The 24,388-nt window shown below is 43.0% G+C and overlaps 1 protein-coding gene across 4 annotated transcripts; it reads left to right on the plus strand.

Moving 5' to 3' along the window:
• The first annotated feature begins 841 nt into the window (after window positions 1–841).
• On the plus strand, window positions 842–23,031 carry dachc (dachshund c). 4 transcript variants are annotated; one of them, XM_069538314.1, is made up of 11 exons: window positions 842–1,641; window positions 8,869–8,978; window positions 10,957–11,061; window positions 14,355–14,533; window positions 15,917–16,037; window positions 16,163–16,297; window positions 18,826–19,022; window positions 19,591–19,741; window positions 20,425–20,553; window positions 20,724–20,828; window positions 22,479–23,031. In XM_069538314.1, the coding sequence occupies exons 1-11, from the start codon at window positions 1,058–1,060 to the stop codon at window positions 22,514–22,516; spliced, it is 1,854 nt and encodes a 617-aa protein (XP_069394415.1). In that variant the 5' UTR covers window positions 842–1,057; the 3' UTR covers window positions 22,517–23,031. The 4 variants fall into 4 exon arrangements, with proteins under 4 accessions (XP_069394415.1, XP_069394413.1, XP_069394414.1 ...); XM_069538312.1 differs by having other exon boundaries at window positions 880–1,641; window positions 15,917–16,070; XM_069538313.1 differs by having other exon boundaries at window positions 880–1,641; window positions 15,917–16,070; window positions 19,594–19,741.
• Window positions 23,032–24,388: the final 1,357 nt, after the last annotated feature.

Raw genomic sequence — 24,388 nt, forward strand, 5'->3', positions numbered from 1 at the left:
TAACAAAAATGAGCACACACACACACACACACACACACACACACACACACACACACACACACACACACACACACACACACACACACACACACACACACACACACACACACACACACACACAGTAGAACACAGAAAACAGATTAAAATCAAAGAACATATGTAGAAACATGTTGAAATTAGTGGCTAAAATAAATTATGGGAAATAAAAAGCACATGTGACAAGAAATTGACATTAAAAGACATTGTACTATAAAAAGAGTTTAAAACATGTCACAAGAGTTCTTTACAAACTGATATTTAAGAGGCAAACATACCGTCTACATGTAGAAAAAAACTTTTACATTTGTATTTTATTCTAAACTTTATTTAAAGCTCCCTCTCGGCAAAGCCTCTGATGTCATATTATATCCATATTAACTAGTATTTAGAGATTGACAATGATTGATAATGATTAAAAACAACTGCAGTCGCCACGTCATATCTCTTCATATTAGGATTACAGGCCACAACTACACAACTATTAGTCCCAAACGATGTTAAGTGAAGATTACAGTGACACCATGAAGGTTTTAAATAAATGCAACAAACATGATTAAGTCCACATGTGCTCTAAGTCTCATCACAAGTGTTAATGAGGAAGTGTGATTTCGTTAAAGGCGTTTATCATAAACAGGCTTATCCAAAGTTTATGTGGGCTAATCTCTCTCTCTCTCTCCCCCCCCCTCCCTCTCTCTCCCTGTCTGTGGATATGTCTCTCTCTCTCTCTAAGAACACCACCAGGCTCCTCCTCTCCATGTTAATGTGACAGTAGCATCTCCAGCTCGGAGACAATCCTCCTCTCATTCAACTATGTGATCTGTTTTTCCCACACTGCTCCTCTCTTCTTCTTCTTCTTCCTCCTCCTCTCATCCCCCTCTCCTCCTCCTCTTCTCCGGCTCAATCAATGCTCGCTCCCCGTCAGGCAGCTGCCTTTCTCCGGGGGAAGTTACTTTAAACAGTTCACTCTGAAGTTTACTTTTTTAGTTGTTTTAAATATATATATTTGTAATTATCGGACATGACCACTATGGCAACTGCGGCTGCTCTGGCTCTGCTCCCCGCGGCTTCGCTCGGTCACCACCCGGCGCCGAGTTCCGTCTCCCCGGCCACCAACTCCCCGCCGCCCGCCGCCACCTCCGCCGCGTCCTCCCCGGCTCCTCCGGTGGCGCACCCGGCGCTGCTGCACCAGTTCCGCGCGGACCTCTTGCTGGCGAACGGCGCCGCGCTCAAGACCGGAGGAGCCCCGGTGTCCGGCGGCGCAAAGCCCGTGTACGCCACCCCGTCGCCCGTGGAGAGCACGCCGCAGAACAACGAGTGCAAACTGGTGGAGGTGAAAGGTGCCAAGCTGGCCTCGTTCACGGTGAAGGACACGGAGCTCATCTGTCTGCCCCAGGCGTTCGATGTGTTCCTCAAGCACCTGGTCGGCGGGCTCCACACCGTCTACACCAAGCTCAAACGCCTGGACATTTCCCCGGTGGTGTGCAACGTGGAGCAGGTCCGGGTGCTGCGGGGGCTGGGGGCCATCCAGCCCGGGGTGAACCGGTGCAAGCTCATCTCCAGGCAGGACTTCGAGACGCTCTACAGCGACTGTACCAACGCCAGGTGAGAGGGGGATGATCGGGGGTCTCAGGGCTGCAGGGTCACACAACTTACTGTTAGAATAATGTAAATATTAATATAAATATATGTATGTGTCTGAGTGGTGGTAGCAGGTGCAGCAGGTGATTCTAAGATTGGATTTTAAAGGACTTTAACTTTTGCACCTCACTTTCTGTGAAATCAATCTGCAGGTCAGGTGAAGTCCCAGGTTTCATGAATTTGTGTACAAAATTGACACATAATATTTCTGAACACTGTGATATCGTTCTCTAAATTAAAGGTAATAACATCCTCCAGAAGTCACAAGTAAAGTTAATGAGGGTAAAAAGAATATTCCTGTTGTTTCTGTCTGAAATATTGATTTGTTCTTCCTTCTATTGGAGCTTGTAAACCATTCCACTGTGACTGACTGGAGGTCCAGTCAACCCCCTTTTTTATTTACCACACAACTTGCTGCCGGGCCTGTTACTAATCACTGCTTTAACGGATGATGAACGCTGTGGTGGTGATGATGATGATGATGATGATGGTGTTGTTGATAATGAATTTTAGTAATCCTAATTAAAACACACACACTCTTTTAAAGTTTGTCATGTTATCACGGGCTGAGATCTCTCGCTCTCTCTGACATGAACACACATGCACACAGTCTCTCGCTCTCTCACTCACACTCACACATGCACACATTGAATCTGACACTGTCATTCTGAGAAATTGATTCTTCACAGAAATTAATTAATTTTCATTTGGCCCCAAGCGGCAGCTTAAATCAGGACAAGCTCACTCACTCACTCACTCACTGATCCCTTTGCTCTCCCTCTCTCCTTCTCTCCGCCGGCCTCTCTCTTCCTCCGTCTCTCTCTCCTTCCTTAATAACTCGCTGTCTTATCATATCAACACTCTTTAGCCCTGAGCATCAGAACAGAGGAGATGATTAAATGAATTCTCGGTGTTTATGATGCGATTATGTAAATTGGCTGTTTTGCAGAACTCCGATGGTGACCAACTACATGGGTCATCAATCCAATACGCCACAGAGATGTTTGGATAAAGGGGCTAAATTGGATGGGATTTGTGGTTTCCTGGTGCCTCAGTCTGCTGTTGTGGGGACCACATGCTCCTAACAGCATGGGTTTGAATCCAGAGGAGTGTGGATTAGCCTCAGTTTGGGGAATTTATATTGTTTGATAGTTAATCCCCGCTCCTTGGAGCATGAATGATCCAATTTACACCTGCCATTATATGCAGATTGAGGATGCATCAAGATGTGAGCAGATAGAAACTGATTTAAGCGTGTCCAAACTATTTTTAACCTGTTCTTTTAATGTTTCTTGGGTGTAGGTCAAATCATTCAGGTCCTTTTTAATGTGGCTCTATTTTTATCTGTGAGCTACTTTTTGATTTTAGTACCAGGTGTTAGTTTTGGAGACAAGCTTCGACTTGTTGAGCTAAAAACCACAAACACTCGCACACTGAAACAAACTCTTGCAAGAATCAGCTTCCAGCTCCATGTGAGTGGATTAACACCTGCGTGAAGCATTTGAGGCCCTCCAACCAAGACGAAATCCAGACACATCTTCCGGCTGCTCTGGGATTTCTTCCATGTCAGGTGTTAATGGGAACGTTGTTATACAACTTGAAAACCCACTGCCTCCACCATCTCTAATTATCCACACAACACTCAAACAGCCTTTAGTTAATGAGATCTAAAAACATCACTCTTCTGAAGTCTTCAAACGACTTCTGTGATTCTTTGTCTGAAGGCTTCAAATGTGCTGTGGTGGCCATTAGTATCACCCCCCTGCATTATGAGTAATTTAAGTAATCCCTTGTGTGGAGGGAGCAACATGCAACATGGGTAAAAAAAAAACTGGGTCTTAAGATGGTTATCGTTAAAAGCGGGAAGGATGGCTGACTAGACCTAAAGGTTCTGTGAACGTCTCCAAGAATATGATGTTACGTGTATGTGACAGTGTCGGGGCTCAGTGAGGTTTTTGTTACTGATTAAGACAGCCATCAGTTATTATTTTCCAGTCCAGTACAGGCAGACAGGCCGGAGGAAGAATAACAGCCCTGTCGGATTGTTTAACACGACTAACAGAATCGCTTTACAGGGATTCATGCTGTTTATTCTCTTTGGCTGTTTGTTCATTCATCGGTTCTCTTTTAAGATTAAAATTAAACCTTGTGAGGCAGAGGTTATGAAAATGTCCTCTGTTATCATTGTCTTTCCTTCTCCTCTTTGTCTCACTCTTTTGCTCCTGCTGTGCAGAAACACAAGCACATACACACACACTGTGTGACTTCAGAGGACGTTGCATTGACTTACATTAATTTCCTGGAGAATTACGCTAACCTGAACCATAACAACTACATGCATTACCCTAACCCTTACCCTAAACTCATCCTTACCCGACTATACCTTTACCCTTTTCCCTAAAATGTAATGTCCCCATTATGTGAATGTGAGATTTAGGTCCCCACCACATGACTAATACCTGGGCCACGCACACACATGCACAAACACCCACCCTGACCACTGACTCATCAAACCATGAAGAAGGGCCGACTTCACCCTCAGTCAAAGCCTAGTTATAATTCATGCATAGGTGGCACAAAAACACACTGTCTGCTCTCTCTGTCATCTCCCGACACACACGCAGACACACAAACTCTCATGGTCACGCCTGTGTGTTTGCTGGCTTTGCTGCTAAATGACATTAGTTCCACAGAGAGAACATGGTGTGTAGGAGGCAACCTGATCCTCCGTCCTTTTCTTTCTCCCGCACAAAGGAACAGTTTCATTCTCAGTTAGGAACACACATCAAACAGCTCGCTCAGGTCAAACTGTGCGTGTGTGTGCTTGCATATATTGTACATATATATTATGCATACTTTGTGTGGCATACAGAAATGCCACCCCCCTCATGTTACATAAAAGCAGTGAAATGTGGTGAGACGAGAGTTCTCGTTACTTATTAACAAATTCTTTGTTAATAACAACACATGGTTTCTCCATTTATGTGTGTAAACATCTTTCATACACAAAGAAAAGTAGCAGAAGATGTGCGTCTCAAAAGCAGTGCTGTCTTTCTAAGTTCTCAAAGAAATGGTACGTGCTATTTGATATCTGCCATGAAGTTAGTTTTGGTTTTGTTTGCTCTTTTCCTGCCTCCAGCCCAATAAACAGGAGGTGAATGAATTTTGTTTGTGGTGTTTAAATAATGTTTTAAAAGTTAAACAACACGCATTTATAGAAACCATGTGCATGTTACTGTGGAGAGCAGACAAGATACAGTTTTCACTCAGGCCCTATTTCTACTTCAGACTGATGATGGTCCCAATGAAAAAGTTGCAGAGATTCTCTTCCTGGAAGGATAAATGAGATGTTGCTGAAAATGTCAATTCCTAAAACTGTGAACACAAACAAAATTCCATCACTTGAATTTCATTAAAGTGGATGTAGAAACAAAATTGTAACATTTACCCGGATCAGAGTTAACACATCTCTCTCTGCAGGTCTGAGGAAAAAAAATAACTTTGTTAAATCAAACTATGATTGATAAATGAAATGAAGTGGCCTGCGGAGTGCAACAAAAGCCTGCTCTTTGTGTTTCTCTGTGGCAAACCTCGGCCTCGCAAGTTGGCAGCGGAGAGCCACTGTTGTGTGTGTGCATGGGAAGGTGGACTCCTCAAAGCTGAGCCCCACTGCCATGCCATAACTCACTGTCAGAGAGAGCAGCGGTACGATGAAGGGGAGGAGGGCTGTGTGTGTATGTGAGTGTGTATGTGAGTGTGTATGTGAGTGTGTATGTGAGTGTGTATGTGAGTGTATGTGTGTGTGTGTTAGGGTTGGGTGGTTAGCTCAACTTTAACCTCCGCACTCTTTTGATGTTTTATAGAGAGGAGCATGATGAGATAGAGAGGGCCTCCATGTCTTCAACTATGACAGGTCTTAATGGAGTACACATGCACACACACACACACACACACACACACACACACACACAGTCTTGACATCGTCTTGACCCTGGAATGTGGGAGAGGAATGTGAGGCGGTATCAGTTTAGGAGATCAGATTCTTGCTATGATCAAACGTGCTGTGTGTGTAAGTGCGTGCGTGTGTGTGTGTGTGTGTGTGCGCACGCGCCAGTGACTGTGTCGTCCTGTCTGCTTCTTTCATGACATCATCACACAGGCCTTTTCCTAATAACAACGGCACATAAAGCTTTTTCAGCCGTCGATTTGAGAGGAAGATCACAACATCAATCTTTCCCTGCCTCCTCTAACCAGCGGCATAAGATTTCCAGCGTACAGAAGCGACGATATGATTTATCAAACCGGACCGTGACGGTGAATACAAACCCCGTGTGATAAACACAGATTGAAAGGATGGGAGCTGTAAACCGCCGCTAATATATTCCAAACAAAATCTTGTTTGAGCTAGTTCTCTTTTTCTTTTTTCTCTCTCCCCCTCTCTTCCTCTCCTACACAGAATCACATAAACACACACACAGCTGCTACCTATCAGCACCTCAGTTCCTCCAAGCCAGTAGCTGTTCCACTGTTTTGACTGTAACACTTCCTCCTCTTTCATTACTTTTCTCTTTCCCCCTCAGTGTGTGCGTGTGTGTTAGCGTGGAAGAGAGAGATCTGTCATCTTTGTTATGTTTTGTTTCTGTTCCACCTGTGCTAAGCTCCAGCTGCCATGTTTGCCGTTTCATGTTTCAGGTAACACGCATGCACGCGCACACGCACACGCTAAGTTTGGAGGGCAGAGAACCTTTTTTTTAAAAACAGTGTGTGTGTGGTCAGAGCGTTGGCATGAGGGAGGACGTCTGGGTGAGATTTTAATTAAAGTTTGAGACAAAGAGGTCATAAGCCATACACCCCCTCCTCTACACACACACACAATTTATACACACACACAATGCACTGTTTTCTCTCTTCCCCCTCCTCTCTCTCATTCCATCCCCTCAGCTTGATGACTTTTCCATGAAAGGCTTTTTCATTAATCCTACCTCAGGGAACCGGTGCTCTCCAACCTCACACACACACACGCAAAACACACGAGTGAGCACACGCAGACACACAGACACATAGACCTCCCTCTACGGGTCACTTTGATGTATCAACGCACTTGCAGACTAAACACAAAATTAGGTTCCAGTTTTTTACGCCCCCTAAAATGCAACATATACAAAGGCTCACACACAAAACACACACCCATCAACGCACACATACACAGGCCATTAATTAGTGTGTGCAAATAAACAGTAGTAAGGGAAAGGGAAGCGGCTGCAGTAAAAACCAACCACAGACTTTGGTCTCTGTGTATTTTATTTCCCCCCACTGGTGTTTGCCTCTGTGTGTGTGTGTGTCTGATTGTGTGTGTGTGTTTTTATTTTAGGTGTTCCAACATCAGTTGCACTGGAGCCGTGTTGCTTTACCTTCAAACTTGAGAACTAAAAATACATTTCCTGCTTTTGTCAAGCGCAGTATGCTGCTCTATATGCACTGCAAAAAAATATTGTGTGTGATGTGAATCCACCCCTCCGATAGAACAACACACACTCCCACACACACACAAACACACAGTGCCACACACACATTTTTACAGCCTCATCCCACTTGCACATTCCTGCATGTCTTTATGTCATGTTGTGTGTGTTTGAATACGTCTACCTGAGTGGGTCTCTGTCACTGCCTATGTGCTTGTGTGAGTGTGTGAGAGAAAGTGTGCATGTGTGAGAGTGTGTGTGTGTGTGTGTGTGTGTGTGTGTGTGTGTGTGTGTGTGTGTGTGTGTGTGTGTGTGTGTGTGTGTGTGTCTCTGTGTGTGAGAGAGAGAGAGTGTGTGTGTGTGATATCTGATGTCAGCTGTCACATCCCAGTCGGTCTGGGCCCATAATAAGAGACAATAATAACAACTCATTAAAACCGAGGGCAGGAACTGTGGAGCTCATCGGCTCATCAAATTAACCTTTGAACACTTCATACGCACACATATTACACACACACACATACAGGTGTGCGCTCTCTCTCACACGCTCTCTCTCCTCCACATACACACACGAGCTACCTGTTTTTCTCCCACAGTTAGTGACTACACAATCTTTCTCTCTGTCTTTTTGTCTCTCTCCATCTTCCCCCCCTCTCAGCCAGTGGGTGTGTCAACAGGGGATTGGTCCTTTCTGCTGGGTAATTGATGAATTATATGCAATATGCAAATGAGGCGCCATTAATCTCCTGACTGACAGCTTCGTTTATGGGGCCTTAATGACGGCTGGATTAGATTCTAATTAAAATCTGCTCAAAGACACCCCACGCTAGGAAGCTGCTGCCGCCGCTAGTCTATCGCTCCCTCTTTTTTTTTTCTTTTTTATCCTTTCCCACCTTTTCTCACCCTCTCGGACTCTCCCTCTGTGTGTCTCCTCTCATCTCTTCCTGTCGCTTTACACCTCCTCATGGTTCCCTCCGTCCCCCTTTTCGTGTTTATTGTTCTTTCTGTGTCTTCTGCTCTCTGTCACACCTTCGTGTCCTCTTTCCCCTCTGTCTTTTAATATCACACAGACACTCCCTTCACAGACACACACACTTGCTCACAGACTCATGTTATCCAATGTAAGGCTGGCATGAAAGGGGATGAGCTGCGCTGCTTGTCATTAAGCCTGATGCGGCCCGTGTCATTTCCCCTGTCAGGACATTCACACCATTTAGTCAGAGCCAAAGTGATGTCTGACAGTTTTTCACGTACCTCCTCCAGGATTGATTGAGCATGCCGGGCTCAATCAAACCATGTGAATCTGCTTGTAGTCACAGCCTTTATTCAGAAGATCTGTGACATGACGGGGAAAGAGGGAATGAATGACCAGACGAGGGAGGAATGGAGGGAGTAGGAGGCCAGCAAACACATTTAATAAGCAAACAAATGAATGAGTAAGCTGAACAGTAATGAGGTGCTTTATTGATGCCATAGGGAAACTCCTTTTTTGCTTGCTCGCATCCACAGGGAGGTGCAGATTTGCTGTACAGCAGCCTTCCTGGAACCGGTCAGGTTTCAGTGTTTTGCTTGTTGACATTTCAGCAGGATCAGAGGTTTACAGACTGACGGACAGTTTCTCTAACCGGGCCACCCATCTCAGGCTCAGCATGAAGAGCCGACTGAGCGAGTGAGTAAAGTATTAAATGGCCTAATGACTAACGTTCGCCCGTGTGTTTTCTGCCTGCAGCTCGAGGCCGGGACGACCGCCCAAGAGGCTCCAAAGTGTGACAGAGGGCGGAACCCACCACATGCTGTCCCACAGTGGTCTGATGCACGCTGGGATCATGCCTCCTGCAGGTGACCACCCAGGCCTCATCATACAGTACATATAGTGCATACGTGTACATTAGAAACAGCATCACACAACTAACACTGTTGACTATAATCATATTTCTGGGAACTTGTATTCTTTTATGTTTTAATTCTGTTTTTCCTCATCTTTATCATTTGTTCTATTCATTTTATAGTTTTCTATCAGTAACTGTCAATAATTTATCTTGGACAGGATATTATACAGATGGGGGGGGGGGCGTTACTTTTACCGCAGACCAACATAATGACACATTTTTACATCACATCATCAGGCAACCTGTGTGTTGATTAATAAAATTAGCATAGATAGTGCTGACACACGAAAAACCACGCATAACTTGCAAGCTTGGTATTTTTTTCTTGACTTCTAAGTACACAAAGTCCTCTGTTAAGTTGAGCAAGACTAACTTGAAATTACCAGTTATCTTTGTTTAAATGACACTTTAACCCATTAATGTCTCATTTAGCATTTAGGATTATCAATAATCTACAAAAATATCCAGGAAGGAAAATTTGTTGTGTCCAAATATATGTGGATCTTTGTGTTTTATACTTAAATTCTGTTTATTATATGCCAATATAACTACAGTCGTGTTTGTTCTTGTCACAAACAGTTGAGTCCCTATTGTGTTGTGTGTGTGTGTGTGCCTGTGTTTGTGAGTGTAGCACAGAGAAAGGGAGAAAAGTAATTGTTGGCACCTCACCACTCTCAAAGTTGCCCTTGGCTTTGTGCTCTTCACTGCAACCTGATCTTTTCATTCCCCACCTCAAAAGAAGCCATTTTCTATTAGCCTCCACTTCCTCTCACTGTTCAAAGGTGTTTGAGGGTGTGTGTGCGTGTCCGCGTGTGTTTTGTGCGTGTGTGTGAGCGTTCAAGAGCATCTTTCTCAGTGGGAAAAGAGTCTTTTTCCACCAAAGGAGAGGGCACGGCGGCAATGTCAGCACCACTGATTAGAACTGGCCACATGAGAGGAGGGAAAGAGACAGAGAGAGGGAGGACATTTGAGCGTAAAAGGCAGGAAAAATCTTTGATGTGATCCTCCTTAGTCTCTCTTTCTCGCCCTCACACACTCGCGCGCACGCACTCGCAACACGGTGGCTTATGTCCCGCTGTGATGCTGACATTTGAAAAGGTAAAGTAAGGAGAGGCGATGGGAGGAGAACAGGGAAGAGGGCAGGAAGGAGAGGAAGAGGAGATGAGAGAAAAAAAAAGGAACAATTTGTTGTGGTTGTCGTGGTCATACATGGACAGACAGGCAATTCCCTCTCATTGTGCAAAGAAGAAAAAAAAAACACTCGGCTGTTCAGTTTGTTTCAAATGTTTCGATGTATCCATGTTCAGGAAATTAAGACTTATGGTTTGTTTGTGTTTCTTCAGTGGTGTTTGCACAGTAGCAGGGTTTGTCCAACTTTAATAATATTCACCGTGTTTTTCTGTATTAGTGTGAGAGATATTTAATTTTCTGTTCAGTTGCTCCATGGGTCAAACCTCCTTCTGAGGTTCAGGGCGCAAATTAAAATGTGACTCTGCCCTGCTGCTACATTTTGTCACTCTCCATTTCATATAATCCAAAAGTGCACAACCCCTATTAAAAAGTATCTCCACTTTTCTTTCCCCTAATGCTTCTAATTTGTACCGATAAAGAAGGACTTGCTGGCTCAAAGGTGGAGTCGCTGCCGCTGAGTGTCGTCCTGTGTGCTGTGGGATGTGATGTCCCTGTGTGGGAGAGATGAATGTCTTGGCTTGTTCCTATCACTGCTGATTCCCTGGCAGACTAAACGGCCGGTGCAGCGGTGCAGTCAGAATGAATGGCCGGCCTCTGTCTTCCCATGACAACCTCCTGCCTACCCATTGCTCTAATCCTCCACCGGGGCCATTGATCTGGCTCTTATTGATTCTTTCTCTTTCTTCCTTTCCTGCTTTTTTCTTTTTCTCCCCTCTCTATATCTGTCTTTCTCTCAGATCTGTCTGCTCTGGCCAAGAAGATCAAGCTGGAGGCTATGGCCAGTTACCACAGTAACCACCAACATGGCGGGCCAAATGGGGAGAACGGTGACCACAACCTCGGTGAGCCTCGTCTGTTTGTCCGTCTACACAAACACACACACACAAACACACGATGTCACATAATTACGGTCGTATAACATGTTGCTGGGGTTGTTGTCTGTACACATCTGTGATGCCAAGTCAATACAACTACAGCAGCTGTGTTTGTGTGCGGCTGCTGGACCAGACTGATTAAAACCAGGATGTGACATCACCTCTGCTGCACGTACATTTCCTCTGAGAAACAAGGAATGAAAAACAAACGGCAGCAGCCGTGAATCAGTTAAATTAGAAATAAACATCTGGGTAACATAATCCAAACTATCAAAACACATGGAGCAGACCTTTTTGTATATATATTTTTTATCACAAATTTCGGTGTGGTTTTTTTTTTTCATGGTTTTGATAAATTCCTGTAAAAGCAAATATTTCCCTCAGCTTGAATTTGTTTGCACGCTTTGTGACTTCACTGAGATTCAGGAAATAGATACTGGTTGGTCATCCGCCCTGCAGCCTCAAAATGTTGCCAGTAAATCATTAGCACATATTAGTCATCACATCGGGTTTAAACCTAAACCAGCTCTGTTACTCATGCACAACATGACATTGGTCTGCTCATATCAAGTAATATGAGATAAGTATTTACAGGAAAAAGAGTTGAGTAAGCCACGTGTTCCTGTTTGCACTTAACAGTTGATTTTCACCTTTAGAAAACACATATATTTGGGAGTGAATCCTTCCAGGGACTCGGTTAATGTTCAAGTGTAATTTTTAGTCCCATGTTTTGAAAAACTGTTCCCTTTACTGCACCGATCCCAGGCTTTGCAGTGAAGTGGAGCGGCAGCGGACGAGAGCGAGCTCACAGGGATGATAGAGAGATGAATAAGATGAGAGGCTGAAACCAAATCAATAGTCTTCTCTCTAATTCACTATCCTGAATGCAAACGACAAACGCTGGACAATCGATGGCAGAACGGACACACGCACGCTCACGCACACCACGCTCCAAATACCAGCCACACACACACACACAAACAAATCGGACGCACCTCCCCCTCTGTTATCGACAGGTTAAAGCGACATCAGTGTGTTTAGACAGATGACAGGGCTTATGGAGGTCTGTGTGGAATACACTATCAACCTGGGATACACTTAACATGTGGAGCGTACTGAGAGGCTTTGGGGCAGAAATGAAAAAGAAGAAACCGTCCTTGTGTTTTTCAGAAATTACAAGGAGACGAAAGTAGAATCATCACGTGTGTGTGTGTGTGTGTGTGTGTGTGTGTGTGTGTGTGTGTGTGTGTGTGTGTGTGTGTGTGTGTGTGTGTGTGTGTGTGTGTGTGTGTGTGAGTGTGTGGTGCATTTTTGTCCGTGCCCACGTCCGTAAACACTCCCAGTCTTAAAGCATTGTTTACCATTGTATACACTTGGTTACGATTGCCAGCATCTGTGCACAGTTTGGTGGCATGGTTACCACCAACCATTATAAACCTGTAAAGCTTAATCACTGTTAATGATAGAGTCAAGTGGAAACACACACACACACACACGAACACACACACACACACACACACAAGCACCGTGTGTTTTTTCCATACCGCCACCCACGGCCTTATGGGAAAGATAGACCCCTACCAGATCTTTTAACCACTACAAAGGCTGAGCTCTGATTACACACACGCTCACAAATGCTGAGTGTGACACCTTATGGGCCGAGGGAAGAGCAGGGGAGCAGCCATTTCTGCATTTAACAAGATCTTCTGGGAAATTTACAGTAACTGTTTGTTTACAGTAATGGTTTGTTTGGATAAACATAAGAGAGGCACTTTGACTTTTGATGTTTTTTAATGAAACATAAGAGAGAGTGATGGGAGGGCACGGGGAGCGGAGGGGAGAGAGAGAAAAAACAGAATCAAGAAGGAGAGGGAGGGTGAATGAAAATGAAATTATGAGGGTGGGGGATGGGGGGTGACAAAAGTGGAGTGTTGGTTTCTAACCAAGGTTTAATATTTGGCTGCTGGTTGATTGTCGGAGCATCTGGTTATTTAGCTCCATTCAGACAGATCTTTTGTTTGGATTGGTTTCTGCTCTGGGCAAGTGAGAGACTAATCTGCCAAATGCACAAAGCCCAGCACATATGTCCGGCGAGCCCGACTCGTAAAGTCAACGCCTCACTCTTTATTTCTGACTTTGCCTTTTCTTTCCCCTTCTTTCTCTCTTTTCTTTCCTTTCTCTCCTTTATTTGTTCCATTTCATCTCTCCTCTTTGGATCGGCCTCTTTTTTTTGTTTCCATGCACTCCTTCTATTATTTGTGACAATTGTGCGGAATAGAGTCCAAGATTTTTTCCTTTGTGTTTATAATTACCCAGCGTGCATTGCTGGCCCAGCACCAGGACTGCCATCAGCTTCTTTTGTTCCACTTCCTCCCTGTGTTTCTTTTGTTTTTGTTTTTCCTTTTATTAAATGATAAATATTTATGTCATTTTCTGCCCCCCCCAACAGGATTGTTTGCTTCATGAATAGAGGGACTGCAACAACCCACTAGGGTGTACTTGAGAGGAAGGATTTGCTTTAAAGATAGTGGATATTTGTCTTAAAGACAGGAGAGCCAACAACAGATTGGCCCGATATAATAAAGAGTTTGGTTTGAATCACTGAAAACAAGTCAGATTATCGACAGAGTTGAAGGAAATGGTTTAGTTGGCTTAGGTTGAATTTGTGTTTTTGCATAATTCATGAAAAGCCTTCACAACAGCAACTTTGTGTTATGTTAAAGAGCAGGACAAGGTTTTTTTTTTTCAATCATGTCTTCTTCCACTTTACTGCCTTTTCATCATCTCTCCTCCTGCACACGTCGTTTTCCACTCTCTCCTTCTCTGCATCCTCAACATGCACACACACACACACACACACACACACACACACACACACACACACACACACACACATACACATCATGTAGTCAGGCTGTAGAGGCAGAGCAGTCATCCAGGTAATACTGACATCACAGATGAATGATACCAGCGTCCAGTTTCAGTCGTGTCATCAGAGAAGCTGAGGCACTGTGGGCTTTTAGTTCAGTACACACCACAGGACTGAGCAGAGGGAGGCGTGATGGATAAATACAACTGAAGCAAGGAAACAAAAAGAAAAGAAAAAAGACAGAGACGATTTTCATGTTAAGTGCATGGAAACTGCAGCTTGAAGGTGTTTAAACACAACTCCTGTATCCTATGACAAACAATAGTCTCTACTGTACTTTACTGTGCTTTATCTGTAGTTTTACTCTATTTTATTTTATTCTTTCCCTCAGTTCTGGATCAGTTGCCCTTCATGATGATGTCACATCCTCTGATCCCTGCCAGCCTGGCGCCTGCCTCCGTTTCCATGGCGATGGGCCAGATGAACCGATTGAGCACGCTGGCCAGCATGGCCAACGTGGCACATCTTCATGCCAACCCCCCTGCCAGGGCTCCCACCTCCGTCATTAAGGTGAACCCCGCTGACCATCAGCCCCGGGTGGATCTCACCACCAGTTTGTAATTGTCTGAGTCCATGTAAAGCAAATCAGAGTTTTAATTACACAGAACTGTTATTTCTAAATATTGATATTTGGAAAAACAAGATGCACGACTAAATGACATAAACTCCATCTGCTTTTAATATCTCAAGTAATGTCAAAAGTCCCTTTAATTTCAAGATGAATGAATCTAATAGTTTATTTCAGAAACAAATTTCTGTTTCTCTCACAACCATAGTTGGCCTGAAAACCACAAATTGTCCACTGTTGGTTATCTAAGTTCTGGACCACTACCAGAATATCATCATTTGTTCCTTGGCCTAAAGCCAGTCCCACATCTATTTTTAAACTTTTTAAAATATCCTCCCTGCAGACAGAAACTGTGACCTTTATAGCCGAGTTGGTCACTTTGCTCAAAAACAGTATTACTGGTTTCACTCTTCAGACTTAGTAATGGAAGTTTGGAGGAATTATATTTCCTGTTGCAGACGTCACTCCTCACAATGTATTTTATCACATCGTGTCCTCATCAGTGGCAGGAAGTAATTTTAACGATGCAGACCATTGTTTTTCAAACACTGGGCTGGTTCCAGAGATAGTTAAAGAGTGTTTTTGAAATGGAACACCACATTCTAATGTAAGAACCAAACAATACCATATTACCTTTCCAGACCCTAATGTTTCCCAAAGAACATGATTGTGTGGAAGATATGTGGAGGTGACTTTATTCAGCCAAAATGCAGCTATTGCATTTTGCATTTTACCATTAGTCTTTAAAGTCTAAGAAAATATTCTTCTAGCTTTGCTTTTCACAGAAGCGTAACTACTATCTCAGTATTAAACTTTAAAGTGGAATTAACACAATGCTATTAAATGACAAATTATTACATCTTCTTCAAATAATTGAGATCATTGAAATTACACATTTATTATGATGACTGTATTTTCACCTTGAATTCACCAAAGATTCATCCAGAGTTCATTCTTCACATTTTACTTCAATTTAATGTCTATGTTGAGAAAACATGATCAATGTTTAAACGAATGAAATGGAAATATTCAGTCTGAAAACATCTGCCATCTTTTTAGGGCTGTGTTACTTATGAACTTAAGTTTGATGATTATTATCTATCTACTTATAGATACGACCCCTCGACTTGCTCATGGATTCAACTCGCAAACATCTGGGCCTTATGGGAATTTTGTTTTTTGAAGGCGGCTGATGACATAAATATGAAACGCTTAGTGATATATATATAAAAAACATTTCTAAAGAATTATTAGGATTTGAAGTTTATTTCTCCTGGAACAGAAGTTACATTTTCACTCTGTAATAATTTTTTTTTGTTTTGCAGGAACGAGTGCGTGACAGCCCCTCGCCTTCTCCCTCACTGGAGGAAGCCCAGATGTCGTCCAATCACAGCAGCAGCGTGTCGAGTTCCCCGTCTCACACAGAACGTATCGCGGAAACCACACGTACGTACTTACGTGTCATCTACGCTCTACGAGGTAGTGTCCTCACAAAAATGGGGGAGTATTTAACTGCAATGACACCTGTGAGGACTTTATGGCCTTTTTGACTTTTAATATCTCCTCTCCAGACTCGCTCCATGACGGCCTGTCATCAACTCATAGTGTGTTAGGACACTCTCCTGGTGTGGTGCAGGGATCCAGAGAGACAGATGTGACTCCAGTGGAATACAGCAAGGAGAGCAAGAGGAGCCACACTGACAGAGGTGAGATGCATTGTTGTATTTGTGTAACTTCACCCAGCTCTGATTCATATTTACTATTTAAAAAAATAACATTTAAATCAAGATTCTTGTATTTGCATGTGTTCAGTCTCTTTTTAAATATGCATTAAATTAGAGATTTATTGAATGACAGCATCGATTTGACTTCAGAGGTCAAGTTCTTGTGTCTTTAAGGGGAATTTCTGGAGTCTGCCGTCATTAATCATTTATTGATAAGTAATGATTATTTCTCTGGTAAATCAATTCCCTTTGAGCAGTTTGTCAATATAATACAACAAGCATTGAGCTCCCATCCAGTCCATCGATCTGTGTCATCATTCCCACTGTGGATTTTAACACTTGTGGCAACCGTGTGACAGTTTATTTAGCACTTTATTTACAAGCAGGAGGGTTTCTAACAGTTTCAACAAGAGCGAAATGTCTCACTAACAGGTCGATAAAGATTCACCGTCGCGCCCCTTCTCTCCTCCTCCTCTCCTCTTCGCCGTTGGTGGCCCCGCTGGCATCCCGCAGAGAGCAAAGACAAATAATTCTGCAAAACAGGGCTCCATTAGACCAGGAAGCGGTGTTACATTAGCGAGCCATTTGCCGGGCCGTGGCCTAACGAGCCAGGCGGCCTCCCTTGCTCTCAGCTGGACCTCATCTGCATAACGACTGCCTCCCTGTCGTTAGGGCCCGCGTTGCCACGGCACTGCAACGTCAGTTGTTTGGTTCTCTCTGTCAGGGAGGTTTGCATTAGCTTAATGAGGACTGCTCAAGGACAAACAGTCAGCAGAAATCTCCAGCGAGAGGGAGCAGGAGAGGAACCGAGAGTTTGTATGTGTGTGCACGCGCCTGTGTAAATGTATTCTAATACTGAATCACATTATTCAGTAATCGAATCTAAAAATCACAAAGGCCTCCCAGGTAAGGTTTCAGATGCTGTCAGGTATCTGTGAACGTATTGATAAAACAGTGATGGCACCAACAACGTGAATGCCATGCATCACACATCACATTTATGCAATTGATTTTCAATTGATTTTCCTGCATGCAAATGAAACACATGTACATTTGCAGGATTGCAGGCTTTTGTATTTGACCTAGAACATCACAGGACAGGTTTATCATGGATTGAACAGAGTTTCAAAGAGCACTCCAGCGCTGTCATTCTGTCAATCCATTGTATGATAATCTCTGAGTGTGTGTGTATGCAAGTCGGTTTTGGCTGTGTGTGCTGTTTCGGTGGTCTTTGAACAACGTATCCATGCAGCAGAGATCAGAGGCCATCCCTGACACCTCACTCCCATTAACCAAACATCAGCAGAATTTTATTCTATCTCTGTCTCTCTCTCTTTCCCTCCCTCCCATTCTCTTCCGCTGACTGGCAGTCTTCACGTGGTGAAGTTCATTAGCCCTGGGGACGGGTGGGAGAGGGATAAGAGAGGGGGAAAAGAGAGATGAAGTTGGGAGAAAAGAGAAAAACAGACAGTGACCTTGGTTACGGAGATGGGTAAATGATCAAACGAGCTGGCAGTTGTGTGTATGTGTGTGTATTTATGCCAAACGTGTGTGTGTGAGTGTGAGGTAAAGTAGGCGTAAAACAGTAACTCAATAAAGGATCAGTCACATCCAAGGAGCCTGGGGAGCCCACGCTGCTGACTGCGCACTTCAGCGGCTATGAATGTGTGTGTGTGTCTGTATGTGAGCCACAGGAGTGTAGTTGGATGCCCTCCGCTGAGCTCGCCAGCACCTGCTAATTACCTTTCTCTACAGAGCAATGCTTTTAGCAAGAAAGAGGGAGAAAGGAGGAGAGGCGGGAGGGGGGGTTGCGGGTATTGCTTCTCATCTGTGAAACACCTTGAATGTGACAGTTGCCAAGACGTGTGGCCGAGGCGGAGAAGGGGAGGTGGGTGGATTTGGAGCAGAAGATGCTGTGGTCAGCTAAGTGGAGAAAACACTGTCATTTGTCACAGACAGAGAAAAGTGCCAGATATCACATCGCACGTTCACACTCGTCTCTGCTCCAATAAGCCCCGGACTCCCAGGACGTCTCCGTCCTCAGTGGCTCGGATGACAGTACACGTATAGAGCGAGCAACAGACTGATGTAGGGGGGGAAAATGTAGAAAAGACGGCTAATCGTCAAGTCCCTCGCTGTCAGCAAACGGGAACAGGCAGTTCTCAGGTTTACAAACAGATGGTCATCCATAATGCAGCTTCTTAGCTGTTTTATGTGAGATGTCAAGCTGTGATGAATTATCAATAGGCAGAGTGCCATCTAATAAAGGGTAACCACATTTTCAAAACCCCAAACCAGGACTTCTGTGTAAATGTACATGCACTTGCACACACAGTAATTAGTGTAAACACCTATTTGATTTTGAGCTTGATATGTTTACAAGAAATTAAGTAAATGCATTAGTAAGCTGTGATTTATAAACATTTGCATTGAACCTTGATTAACATATTGTTGCATATTATCGTGTTAGCCTTTCTGACTAGACATCAAACTGTCTCTATGCCCTCCAGATAACAGCTCCATGGCCACTCCGACGACAAGGGAGAGCTGTGATAGACAAGTCTACCAGAAACCCCCATCAGGCAGGGAGGGCTGCGAGAGGGTATCTTACCCTGCAGGACAGAAGCTCCCAGCAGGTCTCCACCACGCTCCCTTCATCTTCCCCGAAGGCCTGTCCTCCATAGAGACCCTGCTCACGAACATCCAGGTGAGGCTCTGCCGGGGCTCTATTATCGCTATTATACTCCGAGATGAATAGGGAGGGAGGTGAGCCACTCTTTGGGATTTCCTGAAATGGTAAATAGCAGACAAGGCAGACATTTAAGAAATGCAGTAATTGGAATGGGCGTGTGCTGACCTGCTTCTCAGATTTTACATGTCTTTGTTATGGCAGAGTCACAATGAATGCGCTCGCCGGTTCGGTTTACACAGGAAAAAAAAACACATGTTGTTAACCTCATTTGCTCCTGATGTGATATCAGTTCCGTCTTTCACATGGAGTTAAAAGATCAGTGTTGATTTCATTGAGAAAAGTATTGCTTTCCTGCTAATTACATAAGTTCACTGTGATCTTTGTATTTTGACAGTGAGCTGGTTTACATCCTCTCTGCTTAAAATAACTGCAGCTCATTTAAATCTATTTTAATCCTGAAAGTTTAAAAGCACTCAGTGCCATTAAAAGATAAATATTTACCCAACATTAGGTGATTACTCTCTGAGTCTCCTGGCTTTCGTTCGGTGTGTAACCTGTTGATGTTTGCATGTGTGTCTCCAAGCAGGGTCTGCTGAGGGTTGCCATAGAAAACGCCCGGGCGCAGGAGAAGCAGGACCAGCTGGAGAGGACGGAGCTGAAGCTGGAGCTGGTCCGAGAGCGGGAGCTAAGAGAAACCTTAGAGCGGCAGCTTAGCATCGAACAGAAAAACAGAGGTAGCAATCCGCACAGTATCTGTAGATTTTCCCATGGAGATTATTCTAATTTGCAGATCTTTACATCTTAACACTGGAAATTCTGCTGCACAGCAAAAACAGTTTGGTCTAATCCACTTCTAAGCTGATGGGACGTCCAGTAACTTGAAAATCAGATCAGGAAGAGTGGACACCTACTGTATATTACCGCCTTAAAGCATCTGCAGAGGTGAATTAGACTGAGGTTGGCAGTATACTCCAAAGTAAATCAGGTTTGGCGTGTTGCTTTCAAATACAGCACAGTGAGAGCAAATGCCAGTCAAAGGTCGTTTCCTTGATAAGGTCACACGGGATGGAGACGTTGGTAGAAGGTTCCAATGAAAATTGGTCACATGATCCTGTTAACCTGTTGCATGTGTGGAAAAGCTTTCAATCAGTTTTTGACAAAACCTGTCAACCAGCCTCTGTCAACGCAGCCATGTCAAATATATAAGTTGACACTTACTGACTGAATCTCATTAAAACCCCAGCAACAAAACCATGAAAGTCCCTCAGAGCTCTTAATGTAATGATGCAGGAAAGTCAGGAGACAAAAACACAGCAACAGACAGAAATGATGTTATGTACTGAAATATTATATAGAAAACAACATCCTGTGATCTGTCCTTCATCTTCTTCTTCTCTTCTTCTTCTTCTCTGTTTAGTTCTGATCCAGAAGCGCCTGAAGAAGGAAAAGAGAAGTAAGAGGAGACTACAGGAAGCTTTGGAGGAGGAGGTCAAACTCCGAGATCAGGCCGAGCACAGCCTCCTGCACACTGCCAACACACACACAGGTACTTTTTTTTTTTAAAGTTCTCATGTATTACATTTCTGTTTTGACTCCGTTTTTGTTGCCAGTTCCTCATTTTCATATTAAATGTCACCAAGCCGTCAGTTCAACATAGCCTTGACTGTTCATTAGCCTCTAATTAAGTGTCCTTATTAATTAATGACCAAACTACAGGCCATCAATCATCGGCGGTGCCTCCTCACACAGAACCCGTGACCCAGGACGTGGATGGGAGCAACCACGCCGACAACAGGCTGGACACCAAGGCAACAGTACAAGGTACAGGTGTGCAAATAACAGACGGCCTCCTCAGTTTGAGTAAAAGCTGCTGCCACTGCTGAAACACGGAAACTTAGAACAAACAACTCTTATATAGAGATAGGTTTTTATTATGTGCCACCTGAGAACAGAAAATATTATGACAGTGTATCAGGGCCATATTGAACATCAAATAATAAAGTTGTAAATGAAACTAAGTCAGAATCTTATGAGACATATGTCTTAATTTGATTAGAAGAAATTATAAAATAACGGAATAAATCAAATAGAAAATTAAGAAATAAGCATCAAGGAGAGAATCTGTTCACCAGAGTTTCCTTTAAATATCATGCAGACGTAAAAGTCGACCATTAATGAACTTTCCTCCAAGTCTGTGTGATTCTTTCTTCAGAATTCTTTTTCTGTAGAATTACAAACACTTTTTTTCCCCTTTTTTGGCCTAATACATAAAATATAAATGTTCATATTAAGTAAAAACATAAAAGTTTTTTAAAGCTGATCCTGTGATCAGTATGACAAAGGTATGTGTATAAGTATTTCTAAAGGCACTGCACCAAGTTTGTGGGTAATGAACAGTCTTGAACAGTCATGACTTGTCATGTTTGGTAAATGATTCAGTTCCAATGTAAGAATTGTGAAATAAACGGTGATATACCTGCTGGTCGGGATTTATTTTGCTCCTGACAACAGATTTCATTATTTCACCTCCTCTCGGCTTTTGATGCTTAACTGACCAGTCTACTGGAAGGGTTTTCAAAGATTTCACACAGAGACGGCTCCTGACAAATTGAACAAAATTAAATGAAGCGTGAGGCAGTTCATCTGGGCTACCATTTTAATGGAGTCTGGCGTTTTAATATATTTATATTTGCCAACGTTATTGTCCTCGCAGGGATAGATTAATAAGAATTTCTCACGTGTAACATCTTAAACAGACAGAAAAAGAAAGGGCTGTGATCTCTGGACCCCGACCTCATCAGGAGAGTGCGCCGCTCGAGCCCACCTCTGCTCCACGCCGTGCCAGGACCGCCACACGAGCCGGCGTGCTTGTTCAAAGGCAGTTTTTAATTGAATGTCAGTGAAGCAAGAAGAAAACTGGCCACTAATTAACGGCTGTCTTAATTGTCCTCGTGACGAGTTTGTTTGGACATCATTTGCATAATTAACACCCAGTAATAAATCATTTAAAGGGGAATTGTCTGTCAGACAGCAGGGCAGGATGTGGTCTCTTTGTGCCAGGAAGTTTTATAACAAAAAACAGGGATCAGGGGCCGAAACATTTTCAACTCAGACTTTACTAAATTATGATCTTTTAGTAAGGACATGGCTTTATATGGTCTACTTCAATATTTATATGAATTCATTAATTATACACTGCATTTTACATCCTGTTGTTACAGTCACTGCAAAATGAAACTGTCCTAGTTGAACCTCCACCAAGGAGGTTGTGTTTTTGTCTGCGTTTGTTTTTGTCAGTGAGCAGGATTATGCAAAAACTACTGGACAAATTACCACATAACTTGTTCAATGGACGTGGTATGGATCAGGAAAGATCCCATTTAATTTTGAATTAAAATGTGATTTCATAAGTTTGAATGTTAAGAATTTAAATGGTGCTTTATTAATGTGGATTTTTTTTGTGAATTTCAGAGGGCAGAGTGTTCCTGCAGACCACTGGGATGTACTGAAGTTGGAATGGATGGATGGATGAATGGACGAATGAAAGGATGAAAGAATGGATGGATGGAAGTGTGACGAAATTCCTCCTTTATGAGACATACAATCGACAGGCATGCTCAGTGGCATCTGAGATCCACGTTGACTCCCCAACATTTCAACGGCGACATTTGAACTTTTCCATTGTTCTCTCGTTTTAATTTATTGCAGTTATCACCAAATCTTGGCCGTAGTGGGAACAGTACTTTATTCTGATGATGTGTTTCACTGTGTTTCTTTCGATCGAGGTTTTTAGATCCTAGATGAAGACGACCATAGTTGTTTTTTTGTCAGTGCTGTTTATCTGGACACAAGTGCTGAGTATTACTTGTAACAGAGTCGTGTACATATATAGTCATCATTTTTGTTATTATTATCATCAAAAAAAGACAATGGCATGGTGTACAGTCAGTAAATGACTTGTATTGTGTATGTTATGCAGTAGTGCAGTTTGACAATACAAACAATACAAATCCTTTTTATTAAATTGTGTTAGTGCTTCTTTCCTTTTTTTCCTCAACGTTTCATTTATTTAATTGTTTTCATGTGAATAGAAATCTTTATTGATTTCTCTGAAATACACCACACCGCTGGACCCAATGGAATGTGGCTTTATAGTTTGATTTATTTATCCTTTCTTGTGACACAAAAAAAAAAAATAGTTCTGCATCCTGTGATACAGTGAACCCTTGAGATTTGTGTTGTGCGTACGGAGGAGGGGGAGGTCCGTGTGCTTGCATGTCTTTACATATATGAGGGAGTGTGGTGGTGTGACATTGATTCTTGCTCCATCTCCAAAAACATGCACGTAAGTATTGACGGACGGACAGGAAGGTGCTGAGCAGGGTCACATGTAAAATGTCCTTTAGCGAAACATGTTGACGATGCAACACAGCTCCGTGGCTGCTCTCAATTTTTTATTATTTTATCCCTACAGAATAGAGAGGAGTGAAAAACTTTAAAAGCAAAACTTGTGTCGGTAATGATTCACTTTTATGGTTAATTTGCAGGGAAATAAAAAAGACACAAAGAATAGAGTTGCAGTAAGGAAATGTGGTTATTTTCTATTAAATATTAGCAAAGCAGGAGATTAAACTATCTAATTTAAAGAATGAATAATATTTTATGGCACCTTTAGGATTAAATCATTGAAATGTCTGTAAAAAAATCAATTGTGGCTCAACTTAAAAAAAACAACTAAACTATTCATATATAAGATAAATGAAATCATCAAAACTGAATTGAGTACTGCTCAAAGCAAAGAGTGTGTAGCTGCAGACATGCAACATCACACCGAGTGCTCCTCAACAAATGCAGAGGGCAAAAGGATGAATATGTAATAAATGATGTGCGGGGGTCAATGATTAAATTGCTGGTGAACATATCTAAAGCAGATAATTTCCCCTAGGAGAGAAGGTGGATCCTCAGGATGCTCAGTGAAAAGCAAAATTAAGTTTTCTTAAGTCGCAAATAATATATTTCACATTGTTCTGAATCCCTTTGTTTAGTCAAAAGAAAAAAGACGAGAACTCATTCTACCCTGTCTCAATGTGCAGAGTGCCATTTCCTGGACATAGACAGATAAGCTGTGTTGCAGGACTGAAACAATACCTCTGTTACAAGCAATTCTTCCTGAATACAGAGCGTCTGACAAGTGAATAGCAATGATTCACATAAATGAACATGTGAATGAGTCATCAGCTTTTTGACCACCTCACAGGCAGTGTTGACTAAAAAGGTTTGTGACTTCATTCAGCAACGCTCCACTCCTTCACACACACACACACACTCTCTCTCTCTCTCTCTGTCTCTCTCTCTCTCTCTCATGCACACACATACCCAAA

This window comes from Paralichthys olivaceus, chromosome 14, assembly GCF_024713975.1.
Source record: "Paralichthys olivaceus isolate ysfri-2021 chromosome 14, ASM2471397v2, whole genome shotgun sequence".
Taxonomy (NCBI): domain Eukaryota; kingdom Metazoa; phylum Chordata; class Actinopteri; order Pleuronectiformes; family Paralichthyidae; genus Paralichthys; species Paralichthys olivaceus.

What these genes read in the sequence shown, in the direction of transcription:
- dachc (XM_069538312.1), top strand. Translation starts at nt 1,058, where the DNA reads ATGACCACTATGGCAACTGCGGCTGCTCTGGCTCTGCTCCCCGCGGCT. An exon ending in GAGGAGCCACACTGACAGAG is followed by an intron (nt 16,298 to 18,825) that starts GTGAGATGCATT and finishes TATGCCCTCCAG; the next exon opens with ATAACAGCTCCATGGCCACT. An exon ending in CACCAAGGCAACAGTACAAG is followed by an intron (nt 20,829 to 22,478) that starts GTACAGGTGTGC and finishes TGTGAATTTCAG; the next exon opens with AGGGCAGAGTGTTCCTGCAG.